General features: G+C 38.9%; 1 protein-coding gene across 2 annotated transcripts; it reads right to left on the reverse strand.

The window, feature by feature from the left end:
* Positions 1–1,530: 1,530 nt before the first annotated feature.
* Positions 1,531–20,506, reverse strand: MTERF3 (mitochondrial transcription termination factor 3). Of its 2 annotated transcripts, none has more exons than XM_040625533.1 (8): positions 20,363–20,506; positions 17,293–17,632; positions 15,662–15,814; positions 10,827–11,016; positions 6,439–6,586; positions 5,991–6,062; positions 4,668–4,829; positions 1,531–1,828 (listed from the first exon to the last, which is right to left on the reverse strand). In XM_040625533.1, the coding sequence occupies exons 2-8, from the start codon at positions 17,615–17,617 to the stop codon at positions 1,634–1,636; spliced, it is 1,245 nt and encodes a 414-aa protein (XP_040481467.1). In that variant the 5' UTR covers positions 17,618–17,632; positions 20,363–20,506; the 3' UTR covers positions 1,531–1,633. The 2 variants fall into 2 exon arrangements, with proteins under 2 accessions (XP_040481467.1, XP_008687409.1); XM_008689187.2 differs by lacking the exon at positions 20,363–20,506 and adding an exon at positions 19,599–19,961.
* Positions 20,507–20,672: the final 166 nt, after the last annotated feature.

The raw sequence follows: 20,672 nt of genomic DNA on the forward strand, positions 1-20,672 counted from the left end.
TCAGCTCAGGTCATGACCTTGGAGTCCTGGGATGGAGTTCTGCATCAGGCTTCCTGCTCAGCAGGGAGTCTGCTTCTCCTTCTCCCTTTGCTCATCCCCCTGCTCATGCTGTCTCTCAAATAAATAAATCTTTAAAAAAACCGTTTTAGGACCGTTCATTGTAGCCTTTTCTGACTGATACAAGTGGTTTGTTAATAAGGGCAAAATGAGGTTCTGAGCCATAGAGAGATCATTTGGGATGGTTCCATGCTTTGTTTTTTAGCTGAACCCTGTTCCCTGTGTATTGATCTCATCCATTAGAGAACTCCATGAAGGCCCGTAACTATGCCACACTCACCACTGCATTTTAGGAACTCAAATGTCTGTTGGGCAAATGAATAAAATACCTAACTGAAAGGCCCTGATCAATTACAAATTTAGTTTCTTACAAGGCTTCCGGACCTATAGCACACCACAGAACCCTGGTGCGCAACAAACTGCCCCCGAAGTTAGTGTCTTTCTTTTTTATCCCAGTTCTGAATTCAGCTGGATCGTTCTGCTCCATGTTGTATCTGCTAAGGCTGAATTGTCTATCTTCCCCCACACATCTGGTACTTGGTTGGCATGGCTGGAATAGCTGAGTTTTGGCCAGGCACCTCTTTCTGTCCACCTCATTTCTCCGACAGTCACCTGACCTCTTTACACAGTGGCTCAGGGTTCCAAGAGCAAATGTTTCAAGAGGACAGGCCCCAGTGTGCAAGGACTTGTCTAGCTTCTGCTTGATAATGTTTCAGGGACCAGATCTCATTAGCCCAGAGTCAGTGTGGAAGGGGACAAGAACAAATACCAGGGTGGTTCGCTGGAAGCCACCAGTGTTAACTACCCAAGCCAAGCTTGTGATCCCAAGGCAGATAGCTGAAGTCACAATGCCTTGTTTTACAAATAAGGATCTGACCCAGAGAAATTACTAGCTCAGGATTACATGTCTACATGATAAATGGGAAAAAGAGTATCAGTTCATACTGTAATAAATCTTTGCATACTGGCAATAAGTCAGAGGTTTATTATGGCCTTTTACTATGTTTCATTGCCCTTTACTTATCTCCCTCCCACCTCCCCAATCCTTTTTCCTTTCCCGATTCTCAGTAGCCAATTGTGGGCAACTCTGAATATCTATGCTCAGGAAGATACAGTGCGGATCATCCAAAATGGAATGTGTTTTGTAGCATTATCTACATGAATAGTAGTTATTAGGTGAATAATAACATAGGATACTCCAGAAACTCTTAACATTTTGAAGAAAATAAAGAGGTCTTGCCACTTTAGAAGGCCTGCGAATATCAGAGGGAAACCTCTATCCTCATCCTCACCAGAAGGACAGTGTGCCAGCCCATAGGAAAGTGACCCTCTCTCCTCTCAGCCTGCTGTGGTTTAAGTTCTGTCCTCCCCGAGAAGGAAGGAAATGGTGGAGGTGAAGAAAAATTAAGTCACTAGGAACTTGTAAGAAAGATCTGCCACAAGTGTACCCAAATTCACAATATCAAGAAATTGTTTCCAGCATCAAAGGAGGCCTGAGGCATTTATTTAAAAATATATATCATTCATTCATATCCACATTCATTTTACATTATTACATTTTAACACTCATCAAAAACTAAAGAGTTTTTAAGAATTTTTCAAAGTCTTGTACTGAGGCTTTGGCAATCTCTTCACAAAATATTTCATCAGGCACAGACACTAACTTGTCCAAAGAGATATAGTTAGGTTTTGTTGGATCATATTGTGCTCTTCCTATATAGGTAAGAAACAAATGCCTTTCTTTGACTTTAAACAACCTTGTATTAAATACCTAAAAAAGAAAAAAAAAGTTTTTAAAAACAACATTGTGCACTGAAAGATGAACTATTAAAATGTTTTGCTAAAATTTTTAATTAGGCTAACAATTATAAAGTACTGACCACATGCTTAGTAACTATGATAAATGTCACAGGGTTTAGCCCGTATAGCTTCTGCTAAGAGATTATGATTAAAAAGAACTAACAGAACAATTATAAAGTAATTAAGGGCTATACTGTAAGCAAAGAACATTGGCTAATCCAGATGGAGGAGACATTAAAACAGCAAATCCTCAGGCTCTGTCCCCAAAATACTTAATCAGAAACTTTGAATGGGGCCCATAGGTTCTCCAGGTGATTCTGACACCGTCAAGTTTGAGAACCAAAGTTAGAAATCAAGATCCACTGGCACCAAAAGTTTGTAAGATTTCACAATCTATGGAAGCTTCCTTTTTTTTTGTAAAATTCCTGCCTGCTCCCTCTCCCTGCCTAGTATTAGAATGAAATGAACCTGGTCTCTAGGCGAGCAACTAGGGAATGCACGTCTTATCCGTCTTGGGGTTAAAACTCTTAAGATGTAGCGTTAGTGGCAGCAACTTTAAAAAGGAATCAGGAATAGGCCAACCAGAACCGTTATTTGCAAGAGAAAATTTGTTTCATACCACTAAGTTTTTAAAGCACCAGCCAAAAATTTAAAGTCTTTCAGTTCCCCCCCAGTCCCGTCAGTTAATATTTTTCCATTTTTTTGTTTATTGTTTTTTTTTTTAACAATATTAGCCAGACCTCTACGAGTCTGAGAATCCCAATAAGGAAGTCACAGTTCTACAAGTGGGCTTCCCAAAAGCTAGGGTTTGGGGTGCCTAATAGTCTGTGTTTTTTAAACAAGTGATTTTGATGTATCTGGTCAAGTTTATAGTTTCCTCTAGTAGACTTAGAAAGTTTCTATCCTTCTGGAAGACCCCACTCATTCTACTGACAACTCAAATGTCAGTTCTTAGAGTGGTAGCATTCATATCCTAGTTAAGAGCATGGTTTTTTAAACTCGACTGCCAGAGTTCTAATCTTGGCTCTGTCCGTTATTACCTGGGTAACCTTTCGACGATCCTTTTATGTTCACTTTCGTCAGTTGTAAAACAGGGATAATAATAGTACCTATCTCATATGGTGGTTGTGAGGATTAAATGAATTCATACAAGTAAAGCAGTAAAGACAGAGCTGGCACACAGTGAGCACTTAGTAGCTATCATTATTAGTATGATTTTCCTACCTCTTCTACATTAAATTAATAAGCTCTGTAAGGTTAAGACTTACCTAAGTCTATGTTACAGAAGACTTACCTAAGTCTAGGTTACAGTAGACTTAGACTTAACTAAGTCTATCTGGTTAAGACTCTAACATTATGTAAATCAATGACATTTTAGAAACTTGTCTTCCACACTAGATCACAAATTCCACAAGCATACAGACCATGTCTGATTGACTTTTGTATCCCCAAATGAGATTATTTTATGCTGTGTCACTGAATTATCTAACAGCCCAGGGGAGAACTAATTGTTACTGCTTTCTAGTTGAAGACCACTTACTTTACAATTGTTCCAATAAGCCAAATTTGTACCACTGCACTTTTAATAATGAATACATTTGATGAAACAGAAAAGCTCTTTATTAAGGGCCTCCTCATAGTGAAGTATGATAGGTAAATAAACATTGCTATTTGTGAAGGAACTGTACCAAATGCAATCTAGTTCTGAGTTATATTAAAGTCAAATTTCTTTTGCCTATCTTTAGATCAAGAACACATGTAGAAAACAGAGTAGGGGATCACTCTAATGAAATTCAGTCTTTCATTTATCCAGTAAATATGGAGTGTCTATTCACATGGCAAACAGGAAAGAAAGGATGACTTTGATGAAATTCAATCATTCATTTGTTCAGCAAATATTTATTTAGTGCCTACTAAATGTCCTGGTACAGTTCCAGGCACTAGGAATCCAGCAGTGTATAAATCAGACAGGCTCTCTGCTTTCAAAGAGTTAACATTCTTGTGAACAAGCAGATAATGTCACTTGCTAAAGAACAGGAAAGTCTGATTAGCTTGGAAAATATAAATATGGCTTTGGCACAATGGCAAACTAGAACTGTTTTATGCTTTTGTAGGAGATCATTACAATATGGCTCATTAACTAATGGATTTATTTATTTATTTTAAAAGATTTATTTATTCATTTTAGAGAAAGAGAGAGAGAGAGAGAGACCCCACACAACTGCGGGGAGGGGCAGAAGGAGAGAATCCCAAGCAGACTCCCTGCTGACTGCAGAGCCCGCTGTGGGGCTCAATCTCAGGACCCATGAGATGATGACCTGAGCCAAAACCAAGAGTTGAACACTTTAACCGACTGAGCCACCCAGGCGCCTCTAACTAATGGACTTAGACTGTGAATAAAAAGTACATGTAGAATTGACAGGACCTTTAAGGGAAGTGATCTATTTCAAATTTAAGTGGAGAAAAACACAATTGGGAATATGTTAGATTGCAGCAGGCAATAGGTAACAATCATAGGCAAACAGACTCGTCACTTGTGTCTCCTATGGAGATGTACATGTGTGCCCTAGAAGCTGTGAACTTTTCACAAGTGATCCCTCAACTTCATTTGCTAGATGCATTCTTGATTTAAAAGATGGGCAAAAGAAATATGACCTTACTACAACTGTCAATTTCAGAACCAGACTATATTTGGTCCAATTCCTTCCCAAACAGCAAGTCATTTTTGCAGCGAACAGCACTACGCACACAGAGAGCAGTTCTGGATGAAGGGCAATGAGAGTTCCCAGAGAGAGCTGTGCACTTGTTACCTGTGGGAACTTGACAATGAGGTGGTGGGGAATGCTCATCACATTGTGCACATAGTCGAAAGTCTCAGTAAGTTTCCTTTTATTTGCAGTCAACATCTTTGGGACTTTGGTGATCATATGTTGAATTTCATTATGTTTAAAACCTAGTTCAAGACGATAAACCTAAAAGAAAGTAGAGTTGCTTGAATCACAAATGGAAACAGTTATTTTGGTAATATGCCAGAGGACAAACTGATTCTTTTAAAATTTGAAAAGAGGACATTAAAATCTGGAGACAGCTATGCCAATGCCCTCAAGGGTCCATAGCTTCCTGCTTCCGGGGTAACCTGAATTTCAAGCCCCTCTTCTGAGATGAACTCTCACAGCATGGTGATCATCACGAAGGTCACCAAAAGGAGCTATCATGACAATGCAACAAAATAATAGTGGATGTGGAAGGCCTGGTCAGGCTATCTGTACGGGCCCTACATCACAGACCAGCAGTTAAGATTTCAACGTGTTTTTTGAGTCTCTGCTCCCAAGCACACGCATATACATGTTATCTGGAAAAACTACATGTCAAAATTTCAGACAGAGATGGTAAAACTAAATATCCAATAGTGTGTTAGGTCCTCTGCTCCCCTACCAATCCATAGTGGGGGCTGCCCCCACTAGATTATAAACCCCATGAGAGCAGGGACTATCTCCCCAGCACAGTGCATGGGCAGGTGCTCAACAAAAATTTCTTCAACAACTGGACATGAAAGACTTTAAGCACCTCAGAAAAATAGGCCTTCTATCATAATTTCAAATCTTACTACAGCTTTGTATACTAACTAGTCAGCTGCCTTTGGCTTTATACTATTCTCTTGGAGGAAGGACAGTAACGAGTGTCTGGTAAGTCCTGTGACAGAATTAGAGCTGGCAGTGGGCACAGTTCTAAGGAGAGCGATGTGCTTGGCCACTGGTCTCTTCACAGAAGTCTTTTGGATCCAGCCTCCAAATCTCATCTCCCACCGAGGTGACGTTAAGCTGGCGTCTCACACTGGACAACAGATGTGGTTTCCAGGCATTGCGCAGGCACCTAATGCATTACTCTAGGATTACTGGTATCCGTGTCTACAAGGTGATTCACACATGTAACACCTGCTCAACATGGGAACATATTATTAACTAAAACGTATCGCCTGCTAGATATTTATTACATCATTTCCTATGTCCATCTTTTTAGAAATAACTTCTTTCACAATCTAGTGTTCTTTAAGAAGATAGTAGCAAAATCTATCCTCTTCTTAAGCACTTGAAGAAAGAAGCTGATTTCTGAAAATCTTAAAGTCAACCTACCTTCATGTTTTCTTTCACGGGCTCCAGACTTCCAGTTAGTAGCCTTGGGAGACGAACTACCAGATCTCTAGTCTATAGTTATAAAACAATCTATTATTACTATTCATGCACATTCAACTAGTTTGGGAAAACAAGGCATTACTAGGAGCACAAAACTAAAGTTCAAAATATGAGCCAGTCAGAAAAATGCTAGGAACCCTGAAAATACATAAACTTAATGCTGTTGGAGGAAAAAACAAATACTGAAAACAAAAGTTAAGGCACCAACTTGATGGAATATTATAAAATGATACAGTTATATATTTAACCTAGTAGGATAATTCATTCTTATACAAAAATACCAGGCATTTATAGAATTCATATGGGCCAGGCATCTGTGAGAAACGTGAGATTTAAGTTACTAAATGTAGCTCATATGCAAATATATAAATTCTCCTCTTTTCTTTACCTTCTTCACGCTAAGTTCAAGTTCTTTCTGAAAAAATCCCAATCTGTTATCCAATCTTTCCACTGAAAAACTCAGCAAAAATGGTGCATTTCTGACCATCTGTGCAATATGTGCCTTACTGAAATTTTTTGACTGCAGATAAGCCACTCTAGAAAAACAAACAAAAAATACATGTACATATAATTAACATTTACTAATGTCGTGCTACTTTCCAAACAAACAAAAGAAAGGATAAGTAAAAACATTCTATAGTAATGGCCCAAATACAGTTAAAGCAAAACAAGCACCCATCCAACTCTAGAATGGTTCCCATTTCTACTTAGAAACCAACTAATTCTGAAATCTAACAGATTCTCTTTTCAGTTAATTACTATTACTATTACTATTACTTGGTAGGAAAAAATCAAATAGCTTCTGTTTAAGAATCTCTTGCTAAGAACAGAAAATCCATAAATTAAGAAAATAAGATTCCAAACTCTTTTTATAAAGACCCTCAAGTGTGGCAGAAGTCAAGAGAGGAATTTTTTAGTTTAGCAAATTTATTGAATATGTATACTCGTAAATAATTTTTACTGTGATTTCCATTATGCATTTTGTTAACAACTGAGAAATTTCCTAAGTTTCTGGGAACCAAAATAAGGTAGTAAAATATAGAAAGTTTGCCTATGAAATAACATTATTGATTTTTAAAAACTTATAAACATTGTAAAAGGAGGTTTTATTAAATGCCTAAAATATACCAGGACATTATCTTGTTTAATTCTCACCAAATAAAAAGGTAAAAAAACAAAAACCTGTGAACCAGGTAATTTTCCACATTGTATCTGAAGAAACATAGATTCAGAGAAGTTAAATAACTCCTCTCAGACCACCAGCTAATTTATTTATTTTTTTTATTTTTATTTTTTTAAGATTTTATTTATTTATTTATTCGACAGAGATAGAGACAGCCAGCGAGAGAGGGAACACAAGCAGGGGGAGTGGGAGAGGAAGAAGCAGGCTCACAGCGGAAGAGCCTGATGTGGGGCTCGATCCCGGATCGCCAGGATCACGCCCTGAGCCAAAGGCAGACGCTCAACCGCTGTGCCACCCAGGCGCCCCAGACCACCAGCTAATTAATGACGAAGCTGAGATCTGAACCCAGGCATGCCTATACCAAATGCCTATGCTATTTCTATACCAAGTACCACTACAGCTTATATTTTGTAAGTGACTACTGCTCCTTTAAGGGACTCCCTTAGAGGACATGAGAGAAAAGACCGATAAATTTAACTATATAAAAATTTACAATGCAAGGCAACCCCCCCAACCATTGACAAAGTCAAAACAAGTGTCAAGTATTTACAGCATGTCACAGAGAAATAACTAATTTTGTTAAAATATAGAAGAATGCTTACAAAAGAAAGAAAAAGACTTAATTTTAAAATGGCAAAGGATATATGTGATTTATAGATAAGGCGATGTAAATAGAACTTCAACATAGGAGAAGATCCTCCAAACGTCATTTCTGAAACAACACTGAGGCATTGTTTTTATCTATAAAATGAACCGAAACTATGAAGTTTGATGACTCTGTATTAGTGAGGGTAACAGAGAAACTGGCATTTCTGTATGGTGTTGATGGGAGCGTAAACTAGAAAACAACCTTACAAAGGCCAACTTGTTGACATCTATTAAGATTATAAATGCACATACCATTTCACCTAGCAATTCCATTTCTAGAAATCTGTCCTACAGATACATAGCAGTATGTGCGAAATGATATATATACACACACATAGGAGAATCACTGCAGCCTCGTTGTGATAGCAGTGACTGGAAACAAGCACCATGTTGATCACAAGGGACTGGATGATCCGCAGGATGAACTATGCTAGCACTAAGAAGAAGAGGAAGTCCCAGTACAAAACTCTCTCTAATATACAGTTAAGGTAAGAAAGTGGGGTGACAACAGCATGTATAAATGCTACCAGTTGTATGCACGTGGGTTCATGTGTATTTGTACACACATATACACATATGCTTGCATATGACAGAACATTCTTAGCAGGTCAAACAAAAAAACCTGATCATAGTAGCTGCCTCCACAGACAGGTCTCAGACAGTTGATGAGGGATAGGAATTAAGTAAGTGGGAAGGAGGATTACTTTTTCTTTCCCTCTTGTTTTTTGGTCACAGCAAAAATCAGTATCTGACTAAAACACTGTTAAAACTGTTGTCTACCTTGTGCTAATTTTTCTAATAAAAAATTAAGATATAAGGCCCAGCCAAAAGAAATTTAAATAATTAAATGCAGATTATCCATTTCAAAATTCTTACAAAGAACCAAATAACTTCTTTATACATTTGAAATTTTCTTCATTCAAAGGAGAACAAGTATATGAAATCAATGCTATTACAGAAATCCTAGAAAATAATACTGTACATACCAGAGACAAAAGTTAAGTTCAATTAAATAAAGATTATCATACTCTTGCCTCTTACAGTAGAAGCTTATTTTTTGCTGTATGTGGATAAACCTATTAAAAAATTCCAAGTAATTAAAAGCAACCCTCCAGAATTTGAATCGGCCAGGTTTAGGAACCATTAAACTACGCTGTGTATGACAGAATATCCTTTCAGTGTTAGGAGCATGTGTGATCTTGAGCAAGTCACTTCACCTTCCTTTAAACTTAGGTTTGCTTTACAGAATTAAGAGCAGGGAGACAGCATGGTGCAGTAGACAGGACGCTGCAGTTAGACTAATTGGGCCTGAATCCCAGCTCTGTCACTTACACTATCCACGTCATCTTGGACAAATTATTAAACCTTTCCGTGCCTCTCCTGGAAAATGGGGATATTAATAATGGTGGTGCAGTAGTCAACGGCATTGAAATAGCGCTGTATGGTGACAGATGGTAGCTACACTTGTGGTAAGCACAGCATTACAGATAGCCTTGTATAGACTTGCTGAATCACTCTTTTGTACACCTGAAACTAATGTAGCATTGTATGTCAACTGTACTTCAATTAAAAAAAAATCATATTAGCCCAGTAGGCAGTCTCTGAAATGGGTCCCAACAATCCCCACCTCCTGGTATGCACACTTCCTTTGAATAAATCTTGAAGAATAGGGCAAACTGGTTTTTGAATGGGGAGGGATCAGTGTTCCAGACAGTCAGGAGGAGAAGCAGAGCTGGATATGTCAGACTGAGTTTCCTAGAATCACTCATTCTCTCCCCTGTAATAGTCTGTCTATATTATATCAGAAGGTAAGTCCATGAAGAGAGAGGGTGTGCGTGTCTATCTTAGGTGGTTGAAGTCTAGCTCAGTGCCTTGCATATACAGGAGCCCAAATTGTTCAATGTAAGGAATCTAGTCTTTTGTTTCCTTTTTTTCCCCCTAATTCAGACAAGGCATTGGACTCTGATGTTGTTCAAGGAACTGTAGTGTTCTCTGAAGTGCAGTGAGGCTCACCATCTGGTGGTGGAGACTAGAGGCAGAAAAGTTAGGAAACTGTTACAGCAATCTTCATGTGAAATGGGGACCCGAGGTGATCTTCATAGTGAAGATTAAGAGAAATGCGTTGACTGATTTGAGAGATAAAAAAGAATTGATAGGTGATTTATTAATCAGATGTGGATACTAAAAGAAGAGAAGCCAAAGTTACTACCAATATTTCTGATTTGGGCAACAAGGTGAACCATGCTCCCATTAGGTGAATCTGGAAATACAGGGAAGAACTGACTTACGTTGAGTAGTAGAGAGGATAATAAATTCAAAAGGTGAATTAGGGACAGGCGCTCTGTCTTGTTCTCTGTGGTGTTCCCAATGCCTAGCAGGATTCTTATCTCACAGATCAATACTATCTCATCGCCCTGTATTGATTCTCACAGATTTAATAAATTATTTGAATGTTGAATGAAGTACAAAGATGTTTATGGAAGTGCTTTTTAAAGAAAAAAAAAAGGAACAACCAAAATAGCCAACTTACGGAAATGATTAAGCAAATTATACAATAATGTGCCAAGAGGATGTCAGATGTCTACCATCAAAAATTGCCCAGAAAATTAAAACTATCCACGAAAGTTCAGGCTTTCATAACTCTAAGTGCACTCTCAGGTAATTTAGCCATTTGTTAATGGATTAAAGAAAATTTTTATTCCAGTTTCTGAAGAGAACCCGTTAAGTATTGACTCAGCAATAAGTTGAACACATAAAAATGAGAAGTCGAATAAAAGAACTGTTTGATCCTTAATCTTGATCAAAGAAAGTCCATAAGAAAAAAATAAATAACATTCGTGTTCATTATCAGCTAATCCTTATGCAGCTAAGACTTAATAACTTATACATACATTTCCTTCATAACCACTTCTTGGGTTATGTGAAAATCATTGTAAAAGCCCTACCTGGTCTTAAGATTTTCAAGGTCTTCAGAGAAAATAGCATAGTTTTTGGTCAGGTATGTTCCCAGCTGGTTATCCTCTATACCCAAATCTTTAAGAAACATGAGTATTTGCTTAATGTCTTTTTCAAAATCCAGTCTCAGAAGGAGGTTGGCTGCATCTGGATGTTTTTCGATCTTTGAGAGATCCACTCCTATAATAAATTACAAATACTGTTTGAAGACAACTGTTTAGCGAGGTCATTAAACTTCATACATAAAAGCACGAGGAATTACTGATGAAGATCAACAACCTGTGCAAAAGAGAACTGGAACAGGCCAACAGAAACTTCTAAATATATTCAAACTAAACGAATTGCAGAAATAAAGTTAAATTAAAATGAAAACGTAGTATTTATGTCAAAGTCACATATAAAGGAAAACAATTCATTTGGGGCTAAATTTCTACCCGAAACAAATTCACCAAGTCACCACCCAGCTAGGGTCATCACCTTATGTACGGTTTCTTGAATATTGTTTGAAGAATGCTTATGAGCTCCCAGTGATCTCCATAGTAATTGCTGAACTGGCAATTCTACAGTATAACAAACCCTTTAAACAAATCGTTACCTTCTTTGACGTTTGTCATTTCCTTAGTTATAAGCATTATTTTCGAGATATATTTATGATCTCCTCCAGGGAGGGGAATAAAAATAACCCTATGTCTTACTCATTGTAATCTCCAGGTCTTCAGCATGGAGACAAGTACCTCGAAGGAGCTCAAGAAATGTCTGTGTGAGAACAGGTGAGCATATACAGCCCTCAAATATACAACAAAGCAGAAAGTATACAACCTTTGACCTTCACATATCCCTATAATCTTAGGTAGTCTAAGTAAGTGAGACAAGGCACAGGAGAAAGAAAGAAGAGGGAGAAAGCAAGTTGTTACTTTAAAGTATTCTCTGGTTATGGATATAATTAGATGACAATATTAATTAGGCCGGGAATCAAAGTAACCTGTAATTCAAAATTCTCATTAAAACTGAGCGTTTTATTCTCTAATTTTTTTCCTTTTATCTGATTAAAAAGATAACCATGAACAGGAAAGGTCTATTCTTTACCTTTAGAGTAAACATTTGAAGATATTCTAAAACCTTAAGGTTAGACTTAAATTTTATATTCTTTTTTTTTTTTTAAAGATTTTATTTATTTATTTGACAGAGAGAGACAGCCAGCGAGAGAGGGAACACAAGCAGGGGGAGTGGGAGAGGAAGAAGCAGGCTCATAGCAGAAGAGCCTGATGTGGGGCTCGATCCCATAACTCCGGGATCACGCCCTGAGCCGAAGGCAGACGCTTAACCACCCAGGCGCCCCTAAATTTTATATTCTTAAAAATATTTCTTTAGGTGAAAAATAACTCACCAACTGATTTCCAGATGCAACTTTCAAGTCTTAAATATAAAAGCAATGAAATAAAAACATTCTTTCTTTAATGGTGTACACAACCAGAAAAATCAATTATAATTTCATATATTATTATATCCAAACATAATTCTAAACCCAAATTTCTTGATAGTAAACAGGCATTGATATAAGATGATCATGACTAGAAAAATAGATTACACAAACACACATACAGAATGAAGACCAGAAACAGATCCAGGATCAACTAAATGAATAAAATAAAAAAATCAGCATATAATAATAATGGCATTTCAAATTAATGGTGAAAAGATACAGTGTTTATTGCAACATAATGGGACCACTAACTATACATTTGAAAAATAATTGTTTCTGATTACTACACTTATCATGGTGAGCTTGATGTATAGAACTATTGAATCACTATGTTGTATATTTGAAACTATGTAACATATGTCAATTTTACTTAAATAAAAAAAATCCTTCTATATCTGATACAAAATTTCAGAAAGATTAAGAATTTAAATTTGTACTAACTCTAAAACTAGTAGAAGAAAACAATTTTAAAAATATTAAGCCTGACTACATAAAAATGTAAAACCCGTGTATGGCTTTCGGTAATAAATGGATTTGCATAGAAAAAGGTGGGAAAAGCTACCTCTGGAAAGTGGAAATGGTATGTAGAGAAGGTGAGAGTTCTTTCTCTTAAAGTACTTGCATTATTAACACTCGATGGAATTCTGTTATAATTTTAAAATAATATTTATAAAAAATAAATTACTGGATGGATAGATACATAAATAAGACAGAAACTCGTTTCAGATCTCTGTGATAAATGTGGGAAGGGGTGCTTTAAAAATAACATGAAGGGTTTAGACTTGGAATTGAACTTACTATTACAGCTGACATGTGCTGAAGTGCCTTGCTCAGCATGAGCCATCACACCCTGACTGTGCTCAAACAGAAATCCTGAAAAGCTGCCTTTTAACAGCAATAGGAGAGCAGAATCTCATCAGGAGAGCACACTGCTGTCAGCACAAATCACTTGGGCTTACTCAAGATTTCTTTAACTTGAAAAAATAGTCACTGAATTCCCACTATGGACCAGGCACTTCTCTTAGGCTCTGGGGATATAACAAATGAGTAATCCACGCCTCTAACTTCTGGGTGACCACAGTCTAAGTTGCTTTTATCCATTCAGTAACTACAATTATTACCACTGTATTCAGTTATGGTTACACATATTTAGTGTAGCCATCAGGATCTGGCAGGCAGCAGATACTGTCCTAGAAAGTGCAAACAAAAAGACCTTCACTGAAGGGACTTCACACAGTGGTGTGACAGAGCTGAGGGAGCGAACAAGGGCACCCCTAGTGCTAAAGAGACAGGGAGCAAAAAGTATTACCCGATCCCAGAGGGAACTGCAAGCTATTAAGAAAGGGCTGCTCAGTAGGAGCTGTTGTCATGGAGCGAGGCAGTTAGAGGACCCAAAGCAAGGAGGGGACAGGGAAAAAAAATGAACTCCCACCTGCCTTCCCTCTCCTCCTGCAAGTGCCTCCCGCTGGCTGAAGCTGCCCAGAAGCCAGCTGGCAAAGGAGCTCTAGTGCATAGAGGCTGGCCTCCTGGGATACAGAATAGGCAGAGAAAGGCAGAAAGTAGAGCTGAGAAGCAGACAGGCACTGGGACATGTGGGTCCTCAAAATTACTATCTGACAATGCAATCATGGCTCCTCTAAGGTACTGTCATTTAAGTCACTTCCAAGATGTGCTGTTGACATATCAACATACAGAGAAGGAATGGCTGAAACATATATTCCCAAAACTCTTAACTATGCTTTAAATTGTTTAAAGGCAGGGGCCATGTCTTCTGTTTATCTTGTATTAGCCATGACACCTATCATAAGGCTGGGGAAGCTGTTCCAGAAGGAAGGTGACTGGCTCTCCTGTTTGTAGCAGATGTCATCTTTCTCTCCCCTTTGAAACCACAGAACACTTTCTTTGTATGTCTTATGTAGCACTTCTCACTTTACCTTTCATCCTTATAGTCCAGTTATTCTTATATATGTATATTTAGATACTTCTGAAGACTTGAAGCTTCTTGAGAACAAAGGCCATTCCCTGCACATTTGGGTAACTTGCACAGAACAGAGAAGTAAACAACTATAATATTGTTATTAGTGCTAGAATGGAACTAAGTCAGGATGATGTAAGGGTCCAGAGGAGGGTCACCGAAGACATTTTAGAAGTTACCTGAACTAAGTTTTCCGGTTGTCAGAGCTGGCCAAACAGAAGGAGGGGGGGGCAAGCAGTAAAGCTGAAAAGGTAAGCAGGGGCCAGACGAGGCAGAGCTCTGGCGCCCCGGGAAGGCTTTGAAGGATTTCCAGTCAGATCGGCATTTTAGAAAGAGAACTGGTATTTGAGAGATCATCATGGCAATGTTGCTGATAAGACGACTATCAAGTTAGGAAGCTCCTAACTTTCCAGCGAAAAATGAGAGCCTAAAGTACAGCGGTGACTGGAGAATGAGAGAAGCAGATGAATTTGAGAGACAATCCCTTATCTACCCTGTTCCTCTCAATCCCCCGGGGGAAAGGAGGTTCATCATCTGGGAAAATGAAATCAGAGATGTGCCAGACTCAGAGATAATGAGAGAAGCAGATGGCTGCAATAAGGTGTTGGACTGAACAGGAGAGGACTAAGTAAAAAGTCTGCAGTGAGATCCCTTGGCTGTCTTCAACTATCCAGACCCAAGTGCATCCTCCCAGCCAACAAGCTAAAATAGTTACAGAGCAGGCCTAGACAGAAACCATCCACATTAGGGGGATAGTGGGCTCTAGGAGGAAGGGGGAGGGCGGAAAGGAAGGAATTCCTCATCTGGTAGGGTTTGCTGCAGGAAACACTGTCCGGACAGGCTACTGTGTGGGAAAATTTAGCCCTAGAAATAAAACTAATCAAAGGAAAAACAAGAGTTATTAACAACTGTAGAAAAATGAAAAGTTGTACAGGAAGGAAAACAATCCCAGAGAGCAGCAAGTGATATTTACAGTCATAATATAATCGCCGACTGATGATTCATCTAAAAATTGTTACCATAACTATGCGGGGCAAACTGAATAGGGGAAAAGTATGTGCGTACATACAAGGGATCAACCAATGGCTAAAACTGATGAACCAAGCAACAGCACCACAAACAATGACATAAACAGAGATCAACTACAAACAGAAAGAGCTATAAAAAGTTAAGTAGATACCTCTGGGGAATAGCATGACGATCAGGAAGGATGGGGCAGAGAGTACAGTTTTTCACTAGAAGCCTTTTCACACTATTTGACTTCTGTTCATCTTGATAAAGATTAAAAATGCTGATCTGAACAAAGTAAGGCAAAAAAGCAAATGAGGAATACACTCAAGAAGTACTTGCAGGTTGCTGAGACTTACCTAGAAGCACTAATTTCTGCAGAGTCTCAGAATGATCCACGTAGTCTCGAAGTGTGAACGTATCTGGGGGCAGTGGAGGGTCGGCAATAATCTGAACGGCCTCCTCCTCGGAAACTGGCTGCAATGGAGACACTGGAGGCAGGTCGTCCAGTGCTTTGAAGGCAGACATGCAGAAAGACAGAGGCGGTCAGCTCTCCAGTCTGTCCACCTAAAGCTAAACCTCTTCCCTAGTTTGCTTCTTTTTAAATCTTGGGATCATTTCAGCACTAAGTATCTGCGAAGTTCAAATATTTTCTACCTTCTAAGAGGTAAGGCTAAGACTATTGAGAGAAATCAACTACTGCTCCTCCAAGATAAAAAACCTGTTGGTAAGTTTCTATTCATAAGGAGGAGGTCCTACACAAAATTCCTTTCCTTTATGTCACTTTTAATCAACAGGTGAGATGCTAAAGATCAACTGACCTTCAAGTACCTTTTGGATAGATTCAACCACAGCTTGTTAAAGTGGCCCAAAGTACAACATATTCTACCAGCCCGATTTGTATGAGTTAAAGTCATTATATCCTGAAATGTCTTTTGATGAAATCCCCTTTCCTCCAAGTTATGCTCAAGTAGGTCTTTATTTTTATTTTTTTTTTTAAAGATTTTATTTATTTATTTGACAGAGACAGCCAGCGAGAGAGGGAACACAAGCAGGGGGAGTGGGAGAAGAAGAAGCAGGCTCCCAGCAGAAGAGCCTGATGTGGGGCTTGATCCCAGAACGCTGGGATCACGCCCTGAGCCGAAGGCAGATGCTTAACGACTGCGCCACCCAGGCGCCCCTCAAGTAGGTCTTTAAAAGGACTTCGTGACCCTCTCTAGCACAGCCTCGATTCTGAGGTTTTGTTTTGTTGAAACCAAACGCGGTATGGGAGACACTGGGAACTGTAACCTCCCTTAAGCTAAAGAATTAAGACTATGATTTTTTTTTTGTTCTATTTTTTGCTTCTAATCACTACCGTTTCTTATTTCTTATAGCCAGTCTTTACTCCCTGCCCTCCTTGACCCTGCTGTCTTTCTTCCATATTCTACTTAACCTAACATTACGTCATTGTGGTGAAATATTCCTTGCACGAGAATATTCCTAGAATAGGAAGAAGCATAGGAGAGAGAGGACTGACTAAAAATAACAAGGGAGCTTTTTGGGGTGTTCTATTTGTGTTCTTTTTGGTTTGTTAATTGTGGAGGCTGTTACACTACTAGATGTGTTTATCAAAATTCATAAAACTGTACACTCAAAACTGATGAATTTTACTTGGATAAAATTATATCCTGACCAGGAATATCATATTAGGATAAACTATACCCTAGTAAACCTAATCACCACCTGAAAATTTTTTATAAAGAATTTAAATAAATAATAAAGTATTTAGAAAGCAACTATTATAAATATAACTATAACATAATATTATATATATTAATCTACAAACCTTTTATTCTTAGTCAAATAAGTAAATGAATAGAACTGGCATTGTTCTTTTTCTTACTTGGTACAAAGTATGACTTGAAATGGGCTAACAGACTATAAACAGTTAACCTGTTCAAACTACCAAAGTGGGGCAAAGGGGACTCTTCTGGAAGTTCAGAATTACCTTCTAGAGATAGCTCAGAATCAAAGTTGGGTGTCTTCTGTGTCTGTTCATTCACGGAAGGAAGCAGAGTACTTTGGGCAGAACCAATCTCTTGCCTACTTGAGTTGGTAGACTGGGAACTATTCCATAAGGAGGAAGTCCCGTAAGTCTTGAATCCCCACTGGAGAAAGCAATTGTCAGAGGACATCTGTGGCTGAGCAGAAAAGCCATGCAACAATGTTTTTCCTGGTCTCTGAAAATGTTTTCTGAGTTGTGTAGCTGTAATGAAGCTACTCAATTTAACTGAATTGAACCATCTGGGTATCTGTTGGGCTGACAAAGCCATTTTTCTTAAAGTAGCCTACAAAGGAAATATATATAAGCATCAAAAAAGAGAAACTTACTTAAATGTTTAGAACAGTATTCAAACAAAAAAAATGATAAACTGGAGATGATAAAATGATAAAATCTTTTTTCTAATTAAAAGATATTTAAGAAACTTAGATGATTAGAGTAGTCAGATATTACTCAAGCACAGGAAAAGCCAAAAACAAGGCAGTCCCAGTTACAAACCAAAAGACGGAAACTTCTTAACTGGAAAAATAAAGATTGCTTTACAATTAAAAAAAAAAGCAAAACCATTGGTATAAGAAAACCATTTAAAACAAGAATCTGTAAATGTTCAAATTACAGCTGAACCCAATATCTGTTAATTTAATATTTAAAGGAAATAAGGTGATGCAATTAAGTGTTTGAAATTTGGTTTAAAGGACATTTAAGGGGCGCCTGGGTGGCTCAGTCGTTAAGCGTCTGCCTTCGGCTCAGGGCGTGATCCCAGGGTCCTGAGATCGAGCCCCACATCAGGCTCCTCTGCTGGGAGCCTGCTTCTTCCTCTCCCACTCCCCCTGCCTGTGTTCCCTCTCTCGCTGGCTGTCTCTCTCTCTGTCAAATAAACGAATAAAATCTTAAAAAAATAAATAAATAAAGGAGATTTAAGAACCAGATTGTTGATCAAGACACTGAATTATGCAAATGCATTTTATGTTTATACATTACTCACAAAATAAAAAACAAGAAGAAATCTACTTTGTCCTAAATAAATTATCACTGTCCTAAATATTATCAATGTTATCTAGAAGATTGTTTCTTGGTTAATCCTCAGGGCTGAACACTCTTGATTATTTCAGATAAAGCTGTTCCTCCAAAGGGAACTGAACAAAACCAATTTTGAAATATTCTGTTTTTTGGCTGTAGAAAAAAAAGAAAAAGAAAAGCCTTCAAAAACAAAAGGTCAAAACTAGTGAGCAAAATGAAGTGACAGAAATACATAAGCAACCAGTACAGAATACACGAATATTTTACCAAAAATGTGTTGTTTTTAAAAAGATTTTATAAGGAAAGGCTGTTAATACTTTAAGCTCCAGGATTATGAAGAAATTTTATATTTAGACAGCTTAATTAGAAGAGAAGATTTGATGCATATAATTTTATGTTAAGTAAAATAATCCATATAACACACAGCATGGAGTCCAGCATATGGAAAATCCTCAACAAATGTTAGCCATTAGTATTATTATTGATTACACATCCATATCTAAATGTTTTCTGCTGAATTAATTGTAGCATACAATTTTTTTACTTGTTTTTCTACAGACTGGAATTCAGCTTGTTTTATGCTCAGAATTAGACCAGATATTGAATGTCTAACCTCCTCCTGGAGATCTGTAATTTAGGGAAGTCTCCTGAAACAGATTTATAAAAGTGAAAGACTCACTATCATTCTGAAATGATTTTAGAAAGGAAATAAGTATGCACAACAGCCTTGTGGGATAGGTGCTTTTTGTTAAATTCTGGCAGGAAATGATCTGCCATATCTGTCAGGTTTTCCCTCAAACCTCTCTGCACAAAGTCAGAAGGGAGCAAACTGGAAGCCAGAAGACCTCAGTTGTGCTAGTTGACAAGACTGTTTCTTGTGGTGGTGGGCAAACTGGCCCATGATGCGGGTTCAATAACTATTCTTTAACAATTTTTTGAAAAAGTTATGGATATAATAATATGATTCTTAAGGTCCCTATCAGCTTTAAAATATTTTGACTTCTAAGTTTGTCTAAACATTTCATCCTACTTCAAAGCAAACTTCTGAAATCCCACATTCACTGTGAAGCCTACCTAGGCTCAAATTAATACTCCTGCCATATAGCGAAAATTAACTTCTGAATTCCATCCGTATTCATTAAAAGACCTTTATGCATTCAACTAATGTTTATCCTGTTTGTATTTACAAGTGCAGTATCCTCTCTACATCATCATTTCATTGCTGTATATACCTCTTAACAATTGATGAATTGTTCGTTCACCCGAGCAGGGCTGGATCCTATCTCTGGACCCACCGTCCCAGTGACTATTCCCCATTAGCCCAGGGACTTGCACTGCTCCAACGTCTGTTGGATGGAAATCAATCAGTTGCAACTATGATTAATTCATTTGTCTACTCAGTATTCAAAAGCGGGTAAGGCATTTGCAGACGTGCATAAAAGCCCTGCGTGGTGATAACAGTAAATCTAACACGACTCCATCAGTAAGATTAAAGAAAAAAGCCCTAAAGGATTCTGTCAAGTCCATTAAAATATCATATACTAGGTTCTTGCTCTAGTTCTTCGCCAGGAATAGGAATTGTCACTGAAGTACTGTTTTTCCAGGGTTCAAGATTTCTACCTCTTTGAGGCTAATTAAGTGAAGTCAGGAGATGAAAGGAGGAGATAGGAAGATGGCTTCGTAATCGGGGCCCCTCGTGAATGCTACATGCCCCTCCTAGGCCATTTTTGCAAGTCCCCTTAGCGAACTTCCGCAGGAAGCCAGCTGACACGCTAGGCTTCCTTCCGCGGCCTCCGCAAAAGGCGCTAATAAACAAGCATGGTTGCCTTTTCGTCTCGTCGGCCACAGAAAAAAACAAAACTAAACTAATCGCCTCCGACTGGGCCGCCGAGACCCAAGGGCCAATGAGGCCCCGGGCGCGGCCTGGACGCGTGTGGGTCCGGACCCGAACGCCACCAGGAGCGCGCCCCGCGTGCTCCGGCGGCTCCCGCTTTACCTGTGGCGAGGCCCACGCTCCCGGTTTGTTTGGGGGTGGCCGCAAGGCTAGCCCGGCCCGGCCGACAGTCCCGCTGCGCCTCACGCCCACAGGTCAGCCAGCCCCGCCGGCCCGCGCCGCCGCGCTCCCTCGCCCACGTGGACTGCGGCCGGAGTGGGCGAGACCATCTGCGAGGCTGCGCGGGGGGAGAGCGGGCGGCGTGCGGGAGGAAAGAGCCAGCCAGGGGTCACAGCTTCCCTTCTCCCGCACGCCACTTCCCTGAGACCTCGTCCCCTGGGAATGTGAAGACCCCATGAGTCCGTAGAGATGC

This window comes from Ursus maritimus, unplaced genomic scaffold (genome assembly GCF_017311325.1).
Source record: "Ursus maritimus isolate PB19 unplaced genomic scaffold, ASM1731132v1 scaffold_9, whole genome shotgun sequence".
Lineage (NCBI taxonomy): Eukaryota > Metazoa > Chordata > Mammalia > Carnivora > Ursidae > Ursus > Ursus maritimus.